Raw genomic sequence first — 15762 nt, 5'->3', positions numbered from 1 at the left:
AAAAAACATACAGTTTCAAGGTAAGTTTGTTTTTTCCTACATATGTACATTATATAATTATTACACACTCAGTATTTTATTTTCTTACAAATGATCTAATTTCATTATGTAAAACTATTGAGCTTGTTACTGTGATATATTTGTGAACACACATAATCAAATTATTTTTTTTTGGTGTATGCATGACATTAAAAAAATATTTTATCCATGTAGTTTTCAATAAAGATCAATAATGTCACAAATATTCTGTTTCCCACTTACCTTAAAGACATAAGTAAATAAGGTGGAATGTATTGAACTTTTTAAAATAATATTTGAAGCTAACTTGGCTTTAAAAAACTATGAGAAGAATATATTCAACTAAGTTTGGTTTTCTTACCTGACAAGGTAGGAAAGCACTAAAACCACCTATTTTTTTACCTACACAATTAATTGGCCAAACAGTAGATAAGTATTAACAAAGATGGCAAATAAGATATTTTTCAAATGAATTTTGCACATAATAGTGTATGTTTCAATTGCATTATGTGGTAGACAGCTGCTGGTAAAGTCTTTCAATTCACTACCAGAGATGAAATGTCTGGTGTTATTCATGATAGTGTTGGAAGTGTTTTGGAATAACTGTTCCCAGTCATGTCTTCTTTCAGTCATTGTGTTTCCTCAAGAAGGAAGTCTTGTTGTAAAACAACTTCCAGATTTACAGATATATTCTACTAACTCCATGTGCATGGGTGAGTTCAAAGTGTGCAGGCCACAACGTTTTATGGTGCATCATTCAACATAGTATTATTTACTTGATATCAAAATTACCAACTATTCATTTTACCTTACATTATTGATTTAGTAACTGTTAGTGTTAAAGAAATGTAAATAGCAAATAAAAAATTTAAGAATACTGAAAAAAAAAACACTTTAGATATGCATTTCACAGACTCAAGAGGGAATGGAAATATGATATGCAAACTGCATTATAATAAAAAATATTTATTCAGAACCTTGCACTCCTACTTATTAAAGTTCGAATCAGACAGATATCATTGATTCACACATATCTTGATATAAAGACTTTTGTAATACATTTGATTTCTTGTGTACTACAGATGCACATTTTACTAAAGGTTTACCACCTTTTTTGTAGATACACAAAGTACATTCAGAGTTATAATCAACATTCCTTCTCCAATGTGACATCAATCCAATGGAAATTACAATAATATGAAATAGTTCTCTACTATCATCTTAAACTTTTGCATCATCTACTTATAGTAAATAGAAGAAATAAAGTTTGAGCAATGTTCAGTTCTAATTGAAATTAGTTCAATTTTGTTGGAATTACAATTCATGTTCACTCTGATTTAGCTTTTTAATCAATGCAGAAACCACTTGAGAAAGAATTATATATACTTGCACACATTAATACTTTGTACAAGAACAAAGGTAAAATAACATTTAGTCATGAATTTGCAAATTGTCTGAACATGTTTCTGTACATAAAGTGTAATGTTCACCTTAATACCAATTCAGAAACATAATTTATGTGAATCTTACCTTGTTGGACACCATGCTAATTTTGTAACATGTCTAGATTCAGTTACAACATTCATCTTAATAAAACAAATTAAGAATCCACAACCTGAATGATACTACTAGTACAACGATGTCCTTTACATACAATGTTTACCTAAAATATTTAATAGACTACAAACTTCAAAAATGGTTTACAAGCCTTACAAGCAATTACCTTTTCTTATCCAATATATTTCTTTGAAACATTTTATTGTTTATAGCTTGAGCTCATTAAAAATGTTCAACACTTTTGTGTTAGTTCAATTAAACAATGACATGTAATTCCACTCACAGTAATTTGTGTACAACTGTTTACAAAGAGTTGAAAGAAGTATACATTTCAAACGAAACAAATTTTCTACATAAACATTAAAAGTATAAACTATTAGTAGCAAAAAAAACAACAAAAATTCTTCAACAATACGTATATTTAATAGCAATCTAGAAATTTGCCATTTCAGTAAAATATGAATGTACAATTAATGTTTCTATTGCTGAATCACTTTATAAATAAAATGTACATAAACACCAATAAACTACTAAACATTAAGTGTTTTTCAACATCATTAAAATAATTAATTATTGTGTACAATGAGTAACATAAAATAAAATGTGAAAGTTTATTACAATTATGAATGTAAATTAAACAAAATATTCTATCCAAGAGGAAACTAGTCATTTGGACATGTATAACTCCAGAAAATAAAACATATTTCTTTATTTTTACTGCTACTTCAGAAGCAAACCTCACTCCAAGTTACAAACTCAAGTTCAAAGCAGAAGAACACTCTTAACGTTACAAAATTAATGAGATTATTTTCTTTTGGAAAACTAACATTACATCATTAGTATAATCTAAAATAACCTAGTTAACAACTATAAATGTAACTTCTTTCTGATAATAGTATAAGCTATAAATAAATAATTTAATAATACCACTGCTTGAAAACACACAATACAATGATTAAACAAAAATAATCTTTCAATGCCATACTTCATGAAATTTTAGTTGAGTACATTTCAGTGAATTTTTTTAATTCAGAGACGAAACAGTTGTTCTGTGTAAGAGCTGAAAACATATCTGGTTCATTATCAGTTTGTCTTTCTCTACTCCTAATAGATCATTAAATACCTAAAGATATATTCTCTATGAATATTAATACATCATGAATAGTGAAACAAAGCAATATTAGTAGTTTACTCTGTCACATATATTAGTTAGATAGTTCATAAAATTGTCATCATTTTGAAAGGATACTGGTTTTTCAAAATTCCTGATATCCCATATGACAACTTGATTCTGAAAAAAAGGCAATTTAAGGTTTTTAAAAAAATTAGACATGGAAGTACTTTAATTTCTCTATGTTACATAACATTAAAAAATATATTATTTCAATCACCTAATCATAAATACACGTATGGAGACTGACTTATTTCTAACAGTATAACACACTGAATTAAGAGTACTTATTATTATGGAATTTTGAGCCTTGTTCTAGAATATCAGCAAATTTTAATCATTTACTATCACAAATAACATCACAAACAAACCCAACTCAGGAAAGGTTTCACAACTATATAAAAATTAAATAAAACCACAGTTTCAAAGGTTAAATTTAATTTCTATCCAGATATATTATGAACACTTAACATCTGCCATGATAGAAATTTGTTTTTCAATAAATTTATTTGTCCCTTGGCAATATTCATAATGTATGTCCATTGATCAACAATCCATATATAAAAATTTACTTAATAGCAACAAAAATCTGGTATATATTCCTGCATATATAAAACAGTACAATATAAATATTCATTCACTGTCATCTCTGGTTGCCACGTACAGTCAAGCTCATACATAACCACTGTTTAACTGTGTGTGCAGGTAATTAGTCCTATTAAACTTTAACAAAAAAAAATACATTCTTAAGAATTCTTTAACAATTTATATGTAAAAATGGCTCGTTTGAGTTAAGAAAATTTTTTACGTAGAGGAGTGAACAATGTGTTGACCTTCTTCGCAACTAAACAAAATACTACTAAAAATGAAAAGAACCAACACAATTTCATAAGCACTTTATTCCTACCTACACAAAACTGACTCACACACACCACATATATACGGCATCCCCAAACCTCATAAACGAAATTGCCCATTAAAACCAATAATGTCCACATATGAATCATTTAATTACAATCTTGGTAAATACATAGCATGGACATTCTCCAAATATGTAACATCAGCCAGCTTACTCATCAGACTCTTTTAATTTCTAATCTTAATCAACTTAATCATAAAGCCTTAATGGCCAGTGTCAATGTTATATCCCTCTTTACAGAAGTTCCAACTGCTGAAGCCTGCAAGATAGCCTTGGAACTCTATATCCGAGACCCTAATCCATCAAAAGACATTCCCAGCAACAAATTAGCAACCCTCATAGAATTCACCATGATGAAGACAAACAAAATGTTCAACAACCACAACTATACTCTTCAAAACAAGAAACGTAAAAGGGATATTTTTGTTATTTTAAAGAGTAATATATGTAATAACGTTACAAGTTCAGAGTATGTGATGTTACATGATCTGACACTGACTGTCAGATCAAAATGACAATAAAAGTTGTGCACTTTGAAAACAGAGGAAAACATCAAATTTTTTGCCAAAATGCATGCGTGTCCAATAAATTTGTTTGAGAGATCTGCATGTTCTGCAAGTGCAACATGTGTAAAATCCCTATAAAAGTGACGGGTTCTCGGTTTCCATAGCTCAGTGTTAAGCCACTGACACGCAATACAGTTACGCCAAGACTGACTGAAGCACAACACAACAATGCCATTGTTCGCTTGGAAGCAGGCGAATCTCAATCAGATGTTGCCAAAGCTGTGAAAGTCTACCCAAGCACCATCACAAGGCTATGGAATCGTCACCAACAACATGGATCAACTCATGACCATCCACGATCTGGCAAACCTCGTGTGGCCACGCCTGCACAAGAATGCAACATCCGGTTATGTCACCTTCAGGATAGGACCACCACTGCAACGTCTACTGCCTCAACCATACCAGGGCTGTGTAGGATTTCTGATCAGACCATACGCAACCGTCTACGAGATGCATGAATGCAACCTCGACGTCCAGTCAGAGGCGTCATCCTCACTCAGCAACATTGTCAAGCATGGCTGCAGTGGACTCGGGCACATCAGGTATGGCCTCATAGATGATGGAAGCATGTTTGGTTCAGCGATGAACCAAGTTTTATGCTTCGTAGGCAGGATGGAAAGACCCATGTTTACCGTCGCCAAGGTGAACGTTTTGCAGCAAACTGTGTGCAGAATGTTGACAGATTTGGTGGTGACAGCGTCATTATGTGGGCTGCCATTGCTTACAATGCCAGAACAGACCTTTTGCACATTCAAGGGAATCCTGCAGCTCAACGATATACGTCGACAAGATTCTTAGGCCCCATGTGCAACCCATCATGGTGAACATCAACAACGTTTTTCAACATGACAATGCCCGTCCTCACACAGCCCGACTCACCACTGTCTTCTTGAGACACCACATCAACATTCTTCCCTGGCCCTCCAGATCAGCAGATTTAAACCCCATCAAACATCTTTGGGACGAGTTGGACCAACGTCTGCGATGGTGACAACCTTAACTGCAGACTCTACTTCAGCTTGCAGCAGCTTTGCAGGCTGAGTGGAGAGCCATTCCACAGGATGTGATTCGTCATATCATCGCTTCCATGGGCAGGAGATGCCAAGCTGTTATTGATGCTCACAGGGGGCATACTCGTTATTGTCGTTGAGTGGCGTTAAACTACACCTAGTGAGCATAGACTTCGCCTTTGCAGACTTTGGATGTTCAGCAGTGAATGTGCAAAGTTTCACACATGTCATACAGAACTATCCAGAATAAACTTGTTAACTCATATTTTGCCTTTTGCATTTCTTTTTTTGAAGAGTATATATACAAACAAATTGCCTAAGCATGGGCAACCCAGTATCACCAGTTCTAGCCAATATTTTTATGACACAAGTTGAAACACAAGCAATTAACACAGCATTGCATCCACCACTATACTGGTAGATATATGTAGACGACATAGCTGCAGGATTCACATCTACAGTACACGCACTTAATTTTTTCAATCACATTAATGCTATACATCCTAACATCAACTTCACACGTGAACAAAAAGAAAGCAATCAAATATCATTTCTTAACCTCAAAATTACAAGAACGTGAACCTGACGATGACCGAAGAAGGTCGAAACAGACTTTTATGAAAGTCCATTTAACACAGTGTCTATTATTCATACAGGTAAGAATGTGTGTTATACTTAAATACATACAAAAATCCTTAACAAATAAATAAACAGCATTACCTCCACAAAAGATGCCAGTCGATGTTCGCAAAATGGATCAACACAAACACCAAACACAGCCTTAGTTGGTGTGGAAGTGCATTGCTTAGTGGACTCTGCATAAAAGTATAGATTTATTGAGACTGTAACTGTGTGACAATTATTTATGCATTTTACTCTCAATGAGCAACTGAATACAAAGTTCCAAATTATTGTTCTTTTGTTTTTTAATTTGCAAAATACCTGGTACCACCAGTACTACTGTAAACTCTGGTCAACCAACCTAAGAAATATAGTGTCATTTATAACAGTGGTAAGCACATAAAATTTATGAAGTTTTATAGCCCCTTTTTAACTAACCATTTTGTAACAATTCAAAAGGATATCTGTGATACCTCAAACAGTTCGTTCATGTATAATACAAAATAATAAAAATGATACAATACCATATTGTTATTCATATACTTAAATTAACTAAAGTTTCTAAATGGTAAGTTTAAAAGGTATTAAAAAATCCACAAGTACAACAAGTCTTGGGGAATGTACAAAGTACTTTTGCACCATATGACAAATATGTGAATAAATCTTTGTTTATAAATGTTAAAACAATACAACAATGTTAGATATATAGAACCTCTTCATCCACAAATTTTAGAATTAAAATGTAACTTAATTATAGATTATTGTGCTTGAAGACAGGGTACATTTTGGCTTTTCATATTCTTCACTACTTGACAAAACTTTCTTGGATACAACCTCAATGTCAATTTTGTGTGTTAATTCTAACTACATTTTATTATTTTTAACTCATTATTATTTTATTTTCTGGCATTTATTTAAGGTAAACTCATGAAAACAAAATTCACAATTTCATTTCTGTACAGTTGCAAAGAGTTTTGCTTGTATAAAAACCCACTTTTCAATTTATTTAGAACTATTCTGCCCATCTCAGAAAATAAACAGTTTTGATATGAACCTTTCATCTCCTTAGAATAAGCCATCCATTTGTATTTTGTACACGTCTTGATTGGAATCTTGAAACCACAATACATCAAGTTGTTTGATCATTTACTAATGAAACGGTTTTCAAAATAGCTATAATGAAAGTTTAATAAATATGTACTAATCAATTATCAAATAAACATTAAACATCTAGCTCTACTAGTACATGCTAGCTATTGAAAAAAGATTGATATATCTAAATATTTACCAATAAATATATTAGCAAACTCACCTCTAAGGTCAAATACTTTCAAATGCTTATTGTTCATACCACAAAATAACATTTTCTGCTGCTGAAGAGACCAATGCAAAGAATGGACAGTTTCTGACAAACCTATTGTTATAAAAAAATGTTCAAGTTATAACAAAATCTGATAAAATAAAATATAAAACAATAAATTGTGAAAAAATTGTCATACATGAGCTTACAACCCTATGAAATACTTGAATTGCTAAAAACATTTGGTTCAGTACTGATATTTCTAATCTTTAATTTCTGATGAGGACTATTTATCTCTGAAAATATTTAATTTTTGAATAAACAACAGGTTTGAAATAGTATTAACTAAAGGTCAAATTAAACTACATATGTATGTATGTATGTATGTATGTAACATCAAAACTTAAAAACAAAATAAAAATATATAATGTGCATTTTAGAATTTGAAAAGTCAAATTTATAGTACAGTTATTTATCACAATATTTCTAATGATCATTACAAGTACATTAATAACAGATCTAACATTTTTTAAAAGATAGTTCTCAAGCCTTCATATTAATTGATAATTAATGAAAGTTTCTGACCATTTAGGTAGTTAAATGTATTTGTAAAACATTTTTACTCAACTTTCTATAAACAACAAAAATAAAGTATTTTTTAAACATTATATCACAAAATATGGAAATATGCAATAATGTTAGTATATGAGTACTGTATGATAGTGTTTGTCAATTTATCTAACAATAAAGAAACATAATAGCTATTTTTAAGATCTCTTCTATACTGTTTTATTATAACATATACTATTACAAAGCTGTAATTTCTGCTATAAACTATAAACAGGAAATGGTTTTATAAAAATCAGAAACATCACAGAACAGTTTCAAAAATGCTACTTTAAGTAAATTACATCATTATATATACTTTTCCCATCAAAACTGATCACTAACACAATCACCACAATGAAATACAGATTACCTAGTTCAAACAATGCTCTGGATGTTGGCTGATTTCCTGTATGATCCCCTATCAAAAATCCTGCAATATGTTGTCGTCGATCAAGTCCCTCACTTTCTAAAGTTGGAAGCTGAGGCCGAGTAACATCCCAAACAATTAAGGCATAATCAGATCTATTTTTCTCCAAGCCTGCTGCCAGCTGTAAGATATTTGTTTTAATACATTTAACACAAACCCTTAAATACAAAATACTAAAAACGTAAAACTATTGTAGCCTTTTGTTAAAACAAGTTCCCACTTTTCAAATAAAATATTTTCATTACGATTACCACTGTATTCTACAGATTATATATGTAATTACTTAAGTAGCAGAATCTAATGATAAGTACAAAAAATTAAAGTTACAGATACTGCTTTAAACAAAAGCATATCTTAAACCATTATAAAAAAATAGTCTGAAAAATAAAGGCACAGATGCAAATTTCATGGCTCTGTTTGAAAGATCAGTATCAGAAATGTGATTATACTACTTGACAGAGCAGTAGATAACACATCTGTGAAGGCTGAAGTGCTCAGTCATAACTCTTTGCTGCCATGAAATATTAACTTATTGCATAAGCTGAAAAGAGATAATTGATTATGTTATTGCAAATATAAAATATAAATAGCTGAATATTAACAAGAACATCTCCTGGAATGACTAATATAAAAAAAAAATCATATAGCTATTCATAATCAATGAAGAGGAGAAAAATACTCTTGATGAGAAAAATATATATGTAAAAACAGAGGGTATGCATAGAGAAAGCACTATGTGGAAGAGCAAACATTTCGACTTTCTTTGGTCATCATCAGGTTCACAAAGAAAGAAAGAGGTAACAGATAACTGACCACGTGTTTGAAGGCATGCTTAGATTCCTACATTCCTACACTCAATTACACAACCTCCACACAATGACCGAAGAAATTCGAAATGTTCACTCTTCTACATAGTACTTTCTCTACCTGTAGTAGCCGTTTTTACATATATATAGCTATTCAGTTCACAGTTATGGTATAAACCTGTGTCTTTTCTAGAATTTTGGTACAAAGCTACATACAAGTCAATTACAAGTAACTACCAAGTTTACAACTGATAGACAAGAGGGAATACAACTAGGAACAAGCAACCACTAAAAGCTCTTTAAGCTATTTTTGTATGAATAAACATAAAATACTCAAAAATTACTTTAACCTTGCCCTTCTACTTTAAATCCTGCTTTTCTCTACCATATAAACAACCCATAATCCCAAGACTAAGTGGAATACAAAACTGTATTTTAGAAAGGCCTAAGTAATATGCCTGTCACAAATTAACAAAGTAAAATAAAAAACAAAAGCACAAACATCCCTCCACATTTTCCCCCCCAAAAAAAATTATTATAATTTAATAAGAAGTATATAACACAAAACAAAGTGCATGTTTCATGAAGACAAACAGTCAGTATCCACTGAAAATTCTTTGTTTCCTCAATATTTCACCTTGCAGCTTTATGAGAACACAAGCCTAGTCTTAACAAAGTAACAGTAAACGACAATAATATAAATGTGGTGAAAAAATGTTCATTTGAAAACAAAAATAATAAGATGTGTAATGTGAGCATTGATATAAAGTAAATTTGAGATAAACTGTACATTTATTTATAATTAAATAACATAAAACACATTCATTCCAGTGTGCACTACACAACCAAAAACTGCCTACTTGACAAAAACCAGGTTAGTGATTTAATTTCTTTATTGTTCTTGATTGTTAAAACATACTATACTCAAGGAAAGTAATTTTTTTTTCTGCCACAACACTGAATTTTAAAATATTTCATGTTTCATTACATTTAATTTGATGCAAGTTTTTGTAATCTCCTACATGCATGATGCTGAATTTCCTTGGTATTTTTAAACACTTTAGTTTCTTTCATCCCAATACACCACTCATGAAATAAAATGAAACCTTTTCCGATTCTCCTGAAATTCTTTCAATACCTAACAAGTGACAATCAAAACATTGCAGAAATAAACTAAATTACATACTTGTTTTGCTACTAATTAAAGAACTGTGTGTAATTAACAGTAAACATCATGCAGACATTAAGTTGGGTAAAAACTCATTACCACCATTATCAATCATAAGAAAAACAATTCTCCTTGTGTCACTCTTATTTACATTTGTTATGCTGATTTCCCCACATATTCACAACTTTCTCTGTGTCTTCTCCACATTTTGACTATTTAATTCTAATACGTATGTGTTAAATTAGTTTTTTAAACACAAAGCTCTGGTGAACCCTGCATTCTTCTTCTCAGGAAGAAGTCACTAATACTGTACAAGAGATTATCTTACAGAATATTAAAAATGAATAAACACAAAAGATGTTGTGAAGGTAACTTATTCACCATCAGAAATGATAATGTATTCATGAGTCAAGTATTCATGAAAATAACTATTCATTACAAAATGTTTGTAGAACATACACTGAAGTCAGCAGTGTGTTAATGTTTGGATGCTACGTATGGAAAACATATTATAAAAAATATTTTCATTATGCCTATAAATTGTTTGCCAATTTACTGTTACAAATTCTTTAAATAAAAAGTTTTTGTAGTGCCTAAGTTATTGCAAGTAAAATAAATATTTTATCTAGTATGTTCTCTACATCGTTTTTACTATGCCTATAAATTGTTTGACAATTTAATATTCTATTAATATTATGTACCATATACCGGTATATAATTTTCAGAATAAAAATTCAATATTTTTAAATCAGATGTAATTTGGTGAAAATAAATATTAAAATGCATTACGAAATTCTGGTACAGTTTAAAATGAAGGAACTTTAATGACTGAATAAAATTCAGTTTTAATTAAAAGGTACAACTACTTATAAAACAAATTGATGGTAGTCACATATTCTGAAAACAACTTAGACATATTTGACCTATCACCATGAATTGTTAAATTTCAAAATCAAAGTAAAAAAAAATCAGAGAGGTAAAAGTTTACGCCTGACAGATGCTTCAGCTCAGTTTCTATTCATGTTTCTAAAGTATAGCAAAGAACTGAGAACCCAGGAAATAAGCAGTTATTTAAGACCAGTAAAAAAAAGTTTGATTAAAATCTATGTTGTATGTATATCTAAACTATAAAATATCAAACTGATTCTCTCAGTACAGCAAAACTTAAATTGGTGATAGATTTGAATTTAAACCTTTGAGGCTATCCAAAACATCTTAACTGAAATAAATCTCATTCAAGATAAATGCAAAAAACATATATCAACTAAACACACAACAAGTGAAATGTGGATAAAACTCTTCCAGAACCAAGTTTAAGATATACAAGTAAAAAAGAAAAAGACACATTTTTAACATCTAACTACTTATCTGAAACGTAAAATTGGTAAACTCTAGACAGTTTGAAGTTGTACAAAATGCCTACGACAAATGCAGTTAATATCACTTTCCAAGGCTAAATCAAAGACATGTATGACAGTGAAAGAGTTACTAAATCTAATATTCCACCATTGTTTCATTAGGTTATACAAGACAAAAAGAGAAAACTATTAAACATACCAAATTACTATCTATTGTACTCCATGCCACAGCATTACACTGTCGAGCTTGTCGTGGAACTGTAAGTATATGTGAATAATAAACATTTGGGTTAACTTTCCCTTTCTATGGAAAGACAATGTAGTGGAAAATGTTTAAAAAATTCAGTTATTCTCAACAAAACTAAATAAATTTAGAATTTACAAAGTAAAATATACATTACTTTTTTGCTCCAAGAATATTAATTAGAAATTGATTGTCCCAAGCTTTAGTAATTATGGATATGGGAAAGAAACAAGGGTTTTGTTTGCAATTTTAAGTTTGTATATGCATATTATCTATGGTACATATCTTGAATGACATCATACAAGTTCTTTACAACATCAACAATCATCATACATGCAATACCAATGTTTAAAATCTCAATTTCTTGTTTTACTCCATATTTACCTAGATCATACAGGTGTTTTAATACAGAATTCTTGGGAACAAAATTATTTATACAATGTAAATAACAAATTATTGGTAATGTTAAATGAAAAATAATTATCTGAATGCCAGGTTTAAAGTTAATTAACTGTCTAAAAATTGCAAGAGACCTTATGTAATGTATCTTCATTATTTTCAGGACGTGTCTTCTGAGAGTTTAACACAGCAAAACTGAGTTTATGAATGTTGTTTTTAATATTGCAGATATATATATTATTTTTCCTTTTTCTTCTTTAATAAGGATGTTTTAAATACTACTGCCAAATATTTTCATATTTTGCATCATTTCGTACAGATAAATTTGGGTTTTAAAAAGGAATAACAGAGAAATCCTTTATTTCTTTATGTTATTATCACTCACAGGGCTTGATTTTTAAGGAAACTTCCAAACTGTACAGGAGACTGTATTGGTTGTTCAAAATCAAATACATCAACCCTTAAAAATATCCAGCTGCAGCAATAATGATGTATAAAGACCCTAAAAAAAGACCTAATTAAAAGACATTTTATGTTTTCACATCTTATTTATTTAAAAAAAAAACACAATTACTGTTTAGTTGGGAATTTTACATTGTTGGATACCCCCCAAGAATGTTTAGCTTATTAGTTATTGTTTTGTTCATTTAGTGTTAAAATTTAATTGTTTTAAAAATAACAGTTCAATTGTCCTAGTATTACTGAGGCCATTTTTCTAAAAACCTCCAAGTTTTTCTCCTTATGCAAGTATCATTATATCATAGAATCTCCTGGTTTGTATAAAATTCCTAGCCTCAGTTTGGCAAGATATACATATAGGTGACCAAGTAAGTGAGAGTTTAGTTCAGTCAAGAAGAAAAGGTAGCTAGTGAAAAAAAACATGAAGTTAGTTAGCATGTGAGTGATCAGCTTTAATGAGATATCATAGTGTGAGTTTACAGCTAAAGAGGGGTAAAGAGAATAATGTGTCTTGTCAAATGGTGTTCAAAAGTAATTGAACCGTCTATGTAAACTTTGACAAAAGTAAAGAGACAATTCCTTAAAATCTGAGTGATGACTGTGGTAACCAACAGGGTAACATAAGAGTTAAAAGAGTAAAGAATAATCCTTGTCAGTTGGATTCTAAAGTAATTGATTCAGTCTGAAATTTTGACCAAAAAAAAAAAAGAGAGAATAATTTAGTGTTTAAATTAAACACTGAGGGGGCATAGTTTGTCTGCAGAGCTACATCTTGATGTCTGTTTCGCCGGTGCACTTTCTCCTGTCTGTAGGATGCCACTAGGCATGGGAAGGTACCCTATAGTGGAGCTGCAGGTTCTATCAATGGTGTTATAGCCAGCCTGTCTGAATGGATGCACCACCCAACTGAGGTTATTGGAGGCCCTGTGCAGGCCTGGCCATGTCTTTCCATAACGTGGAAGTGGCATCTAGTCAGCAGAGACCCACCACCCATAGTTTCTCGTTAGTCTAGTTGTGAGTATTCCCATTTGTCATATGGGAGACCTGGCTTCGATTCTCTGCCAAGGAGGATGTGTATTTGCTTATACTTTTCTTCAGGGTTCAAGCAAATCTGAAAGTAAGCCTCAATGACATCAATATCCACTTCACAAATACAATAAAATTCCTTGGTCTTACCTTTTCTCAGAACCTAACCTAGACCTGATACTTTCAAAACATCATTAATAAAATAACAAAATATTCTTCCTAAAACATGTCAGTGGCCTTAACAAAAGATGCTCAACAAAAATCATTGTAACTAAATACAGTCTTTATTAGACCTCTTTTTGAATATGGTAATGCAATTGCATGCAACACATCTGAATAACAATATTCATTACTACAAAATCTCCAGAACCACACAATCAAAACTGCTTTTTAGTACAGTTTGTAGTAAGACTAGGTATGCTGAAGGGTTGTCCTCAGCATACCTAAAAACACTAACCGATCTCCTACCAATACAAGACCAGTTCATTAAATTAGCAGATCATACTACACCAAACACAGAAACACTTAAACACGTCAAATATCTCAACTTGCTGACACCCTCCAGTCCCTGGGCCAAATACACCTCACCATTAAATTGGATCTTTAGCCATAATGATTAGCACTACCTTATTTTCGTGTTAACAACTTCAACATTTTACTGGGCACTCCAGTTTTCCCCCCACAACTAAATTTCTTTCCATCAGATTTATAGATCCTAAAAGAACCTCTTTCTCCCCCACTTCTTCTCTTTTCTCACCTTCCTCCCCTCTCTATCACTCTCAAAGGGTTTTATCTTTCCCTTTCTTCATTCTCTCACTGCTTTCTCTTTACTGTCCCCCCACCTAATACTTGACCTGCTTCAGCCTGAATCTCTCTGCTCAACCATCATTTTCACCACCAGAAGTATGAAGTGCAAGGAAAAGTGTAGCTGCACCAAGAGAACTACTCCTCCAAACTTCTTCTACGTTCTTCCCAACTCTGGGATTTCTCATCTAAAGTAACCAGGACTCACCCCATGTTTCCTGAGGTATGTCTAACCACTGAATGCGTGCAAGGCTGAAGAGAAACAAAAGTTTCTCAGTGGCCCTGGTTTGCCTCTCAGGCTCCACTCCCAATGTGTGAGGTTTAAAATCCTGAACCATTGCCACAATGGATTGGATTTAGATTAATTGATTTCTTAAAGCAAAAAGAATTTTTTTTTTACATGTTTGACTTCTTTTGAATATATATATTATTTTAAAACCAGTGGATTGTGTGCTGTCCATTAATTGTTTAAATTTATTGCCAATGAGTCAGAGACATCTACTCTAGAAGTATCTCAGCACACTTGCACATAAACCCTAACATACATTTTTATTTAACTCTAATTTTTGGCACCTCAGTTCCAAGGGAGTTTTACTACATTGGAAAAAATAAGCCCAAACAATGCTAATGTTACATAGTATCTTAAGAAAACAAACAGATAATAACCTGTAAAACTAATTTATACAGTGATCTTGACCTATCACATTCAACATTTTCACCCTAGCTAGCTTGGCCTGCCTGTACAGTACAGTTTGTAGTAAGACTAGACTTGCATCAGAAGTCATACATTTACGTACACAATGCCAAGGCACTGCATGTATACAAACACACACACACAATGGATATATAATGTCATTCATACCTGTCGTTTGTATTGACCTGGAGAGGGACAGTTAACTTTTCTATTATTTATTGTTATTATGTTTTGTGCTCATCAAGTTTCATAAAATTTTGTTTGTAGTTATCATTATCATGTTCAGTTTAATTCGTAGATTTTTTACTCTTTACATGGTAGCTAGGTCTTCTGTACATCTTACACTTCATTTGTCATGTGCGTCTAACATCATCCTTAGGTCTATATGTGCATGAACAGGAGAAGGTAAGTGTTTCAATTACACCGATTAATGATGAAAATTATGAGTTTGATTTTGTAAATTTGATTATCTTATTTCACACTGAAGGTTTATGGGTAAGAAGTTGAGACAGGCACAATGATTTTATTGTCACAAGCATCTGTAGTAGAAATTAATCTCACTAAATATTTGTGTTATCAACATTCGTTTTTGTTGCAAATTTCAAC

At 31.5% G+C, this 15762-nt stretch overlaps 1 protein-coding gene across 3 annotated transcripts in view; it reads right to left on the bottom strand.

The window, feature by feature from the left end:
- The window catches only part of mio (GATOR complex protein mio), a 74328-nt gene that overhangs the window by 27792 nt on the left and 30774 nt on the right, over positions 1–15762 (bottom strand). For all 3 annotated transcript variants that reach the window (XR_013025919.1, XM_076492900.1, XM_076492901.1), the window contains exons 7-12: positions 11730–11788; positions 8142–8319; positions 7175–7276; positions 5962–6056; positions 2825–2866; positions 1549–1604 (exon numbers count right to left, since the gene is read on the bottom strand). Coding sequence is in view for 2 of the 3 variants with exons in the window: in XM_076492900.1 (XP_076349015.1) it covers positions 1549–1604; positions 2825–2866; positions 5962–6056; positions 7175–7276; positions 8142–8319; positions 11730–11788 (532 nt within the window). In the remaining variant the exon portion in view is untranslated. The remainder of the gene's footprint in view (positions 1–1548; positions 1605–2824; positions 2867–5961; positions 6057–7174; positions 7277–8141; positions 8320–11729; positions 11789–15762) is intronic.

This window comes from Tachypleus tridentatus, chromosome 3 (assembly GCF_004210375.1).
Source record: "Tachypleus tridentatus isolate NWPU-2018 chromosome 3, ASM421037v1, whole genome shotgun sequence".
Taxonomy (NCBI): domain Eukaryota; kingdom Metazoa; phylum Arthropoda; class Merostomata; order Xiphosura; family Limulidae; genus Tachypleus; species Tachypleus tridentatus.
The sequence above is the reverse complement of the archived record's forward strand: the minus strand, read 5'-3'. Positions and strand labels throughout refer to the sequence as shown.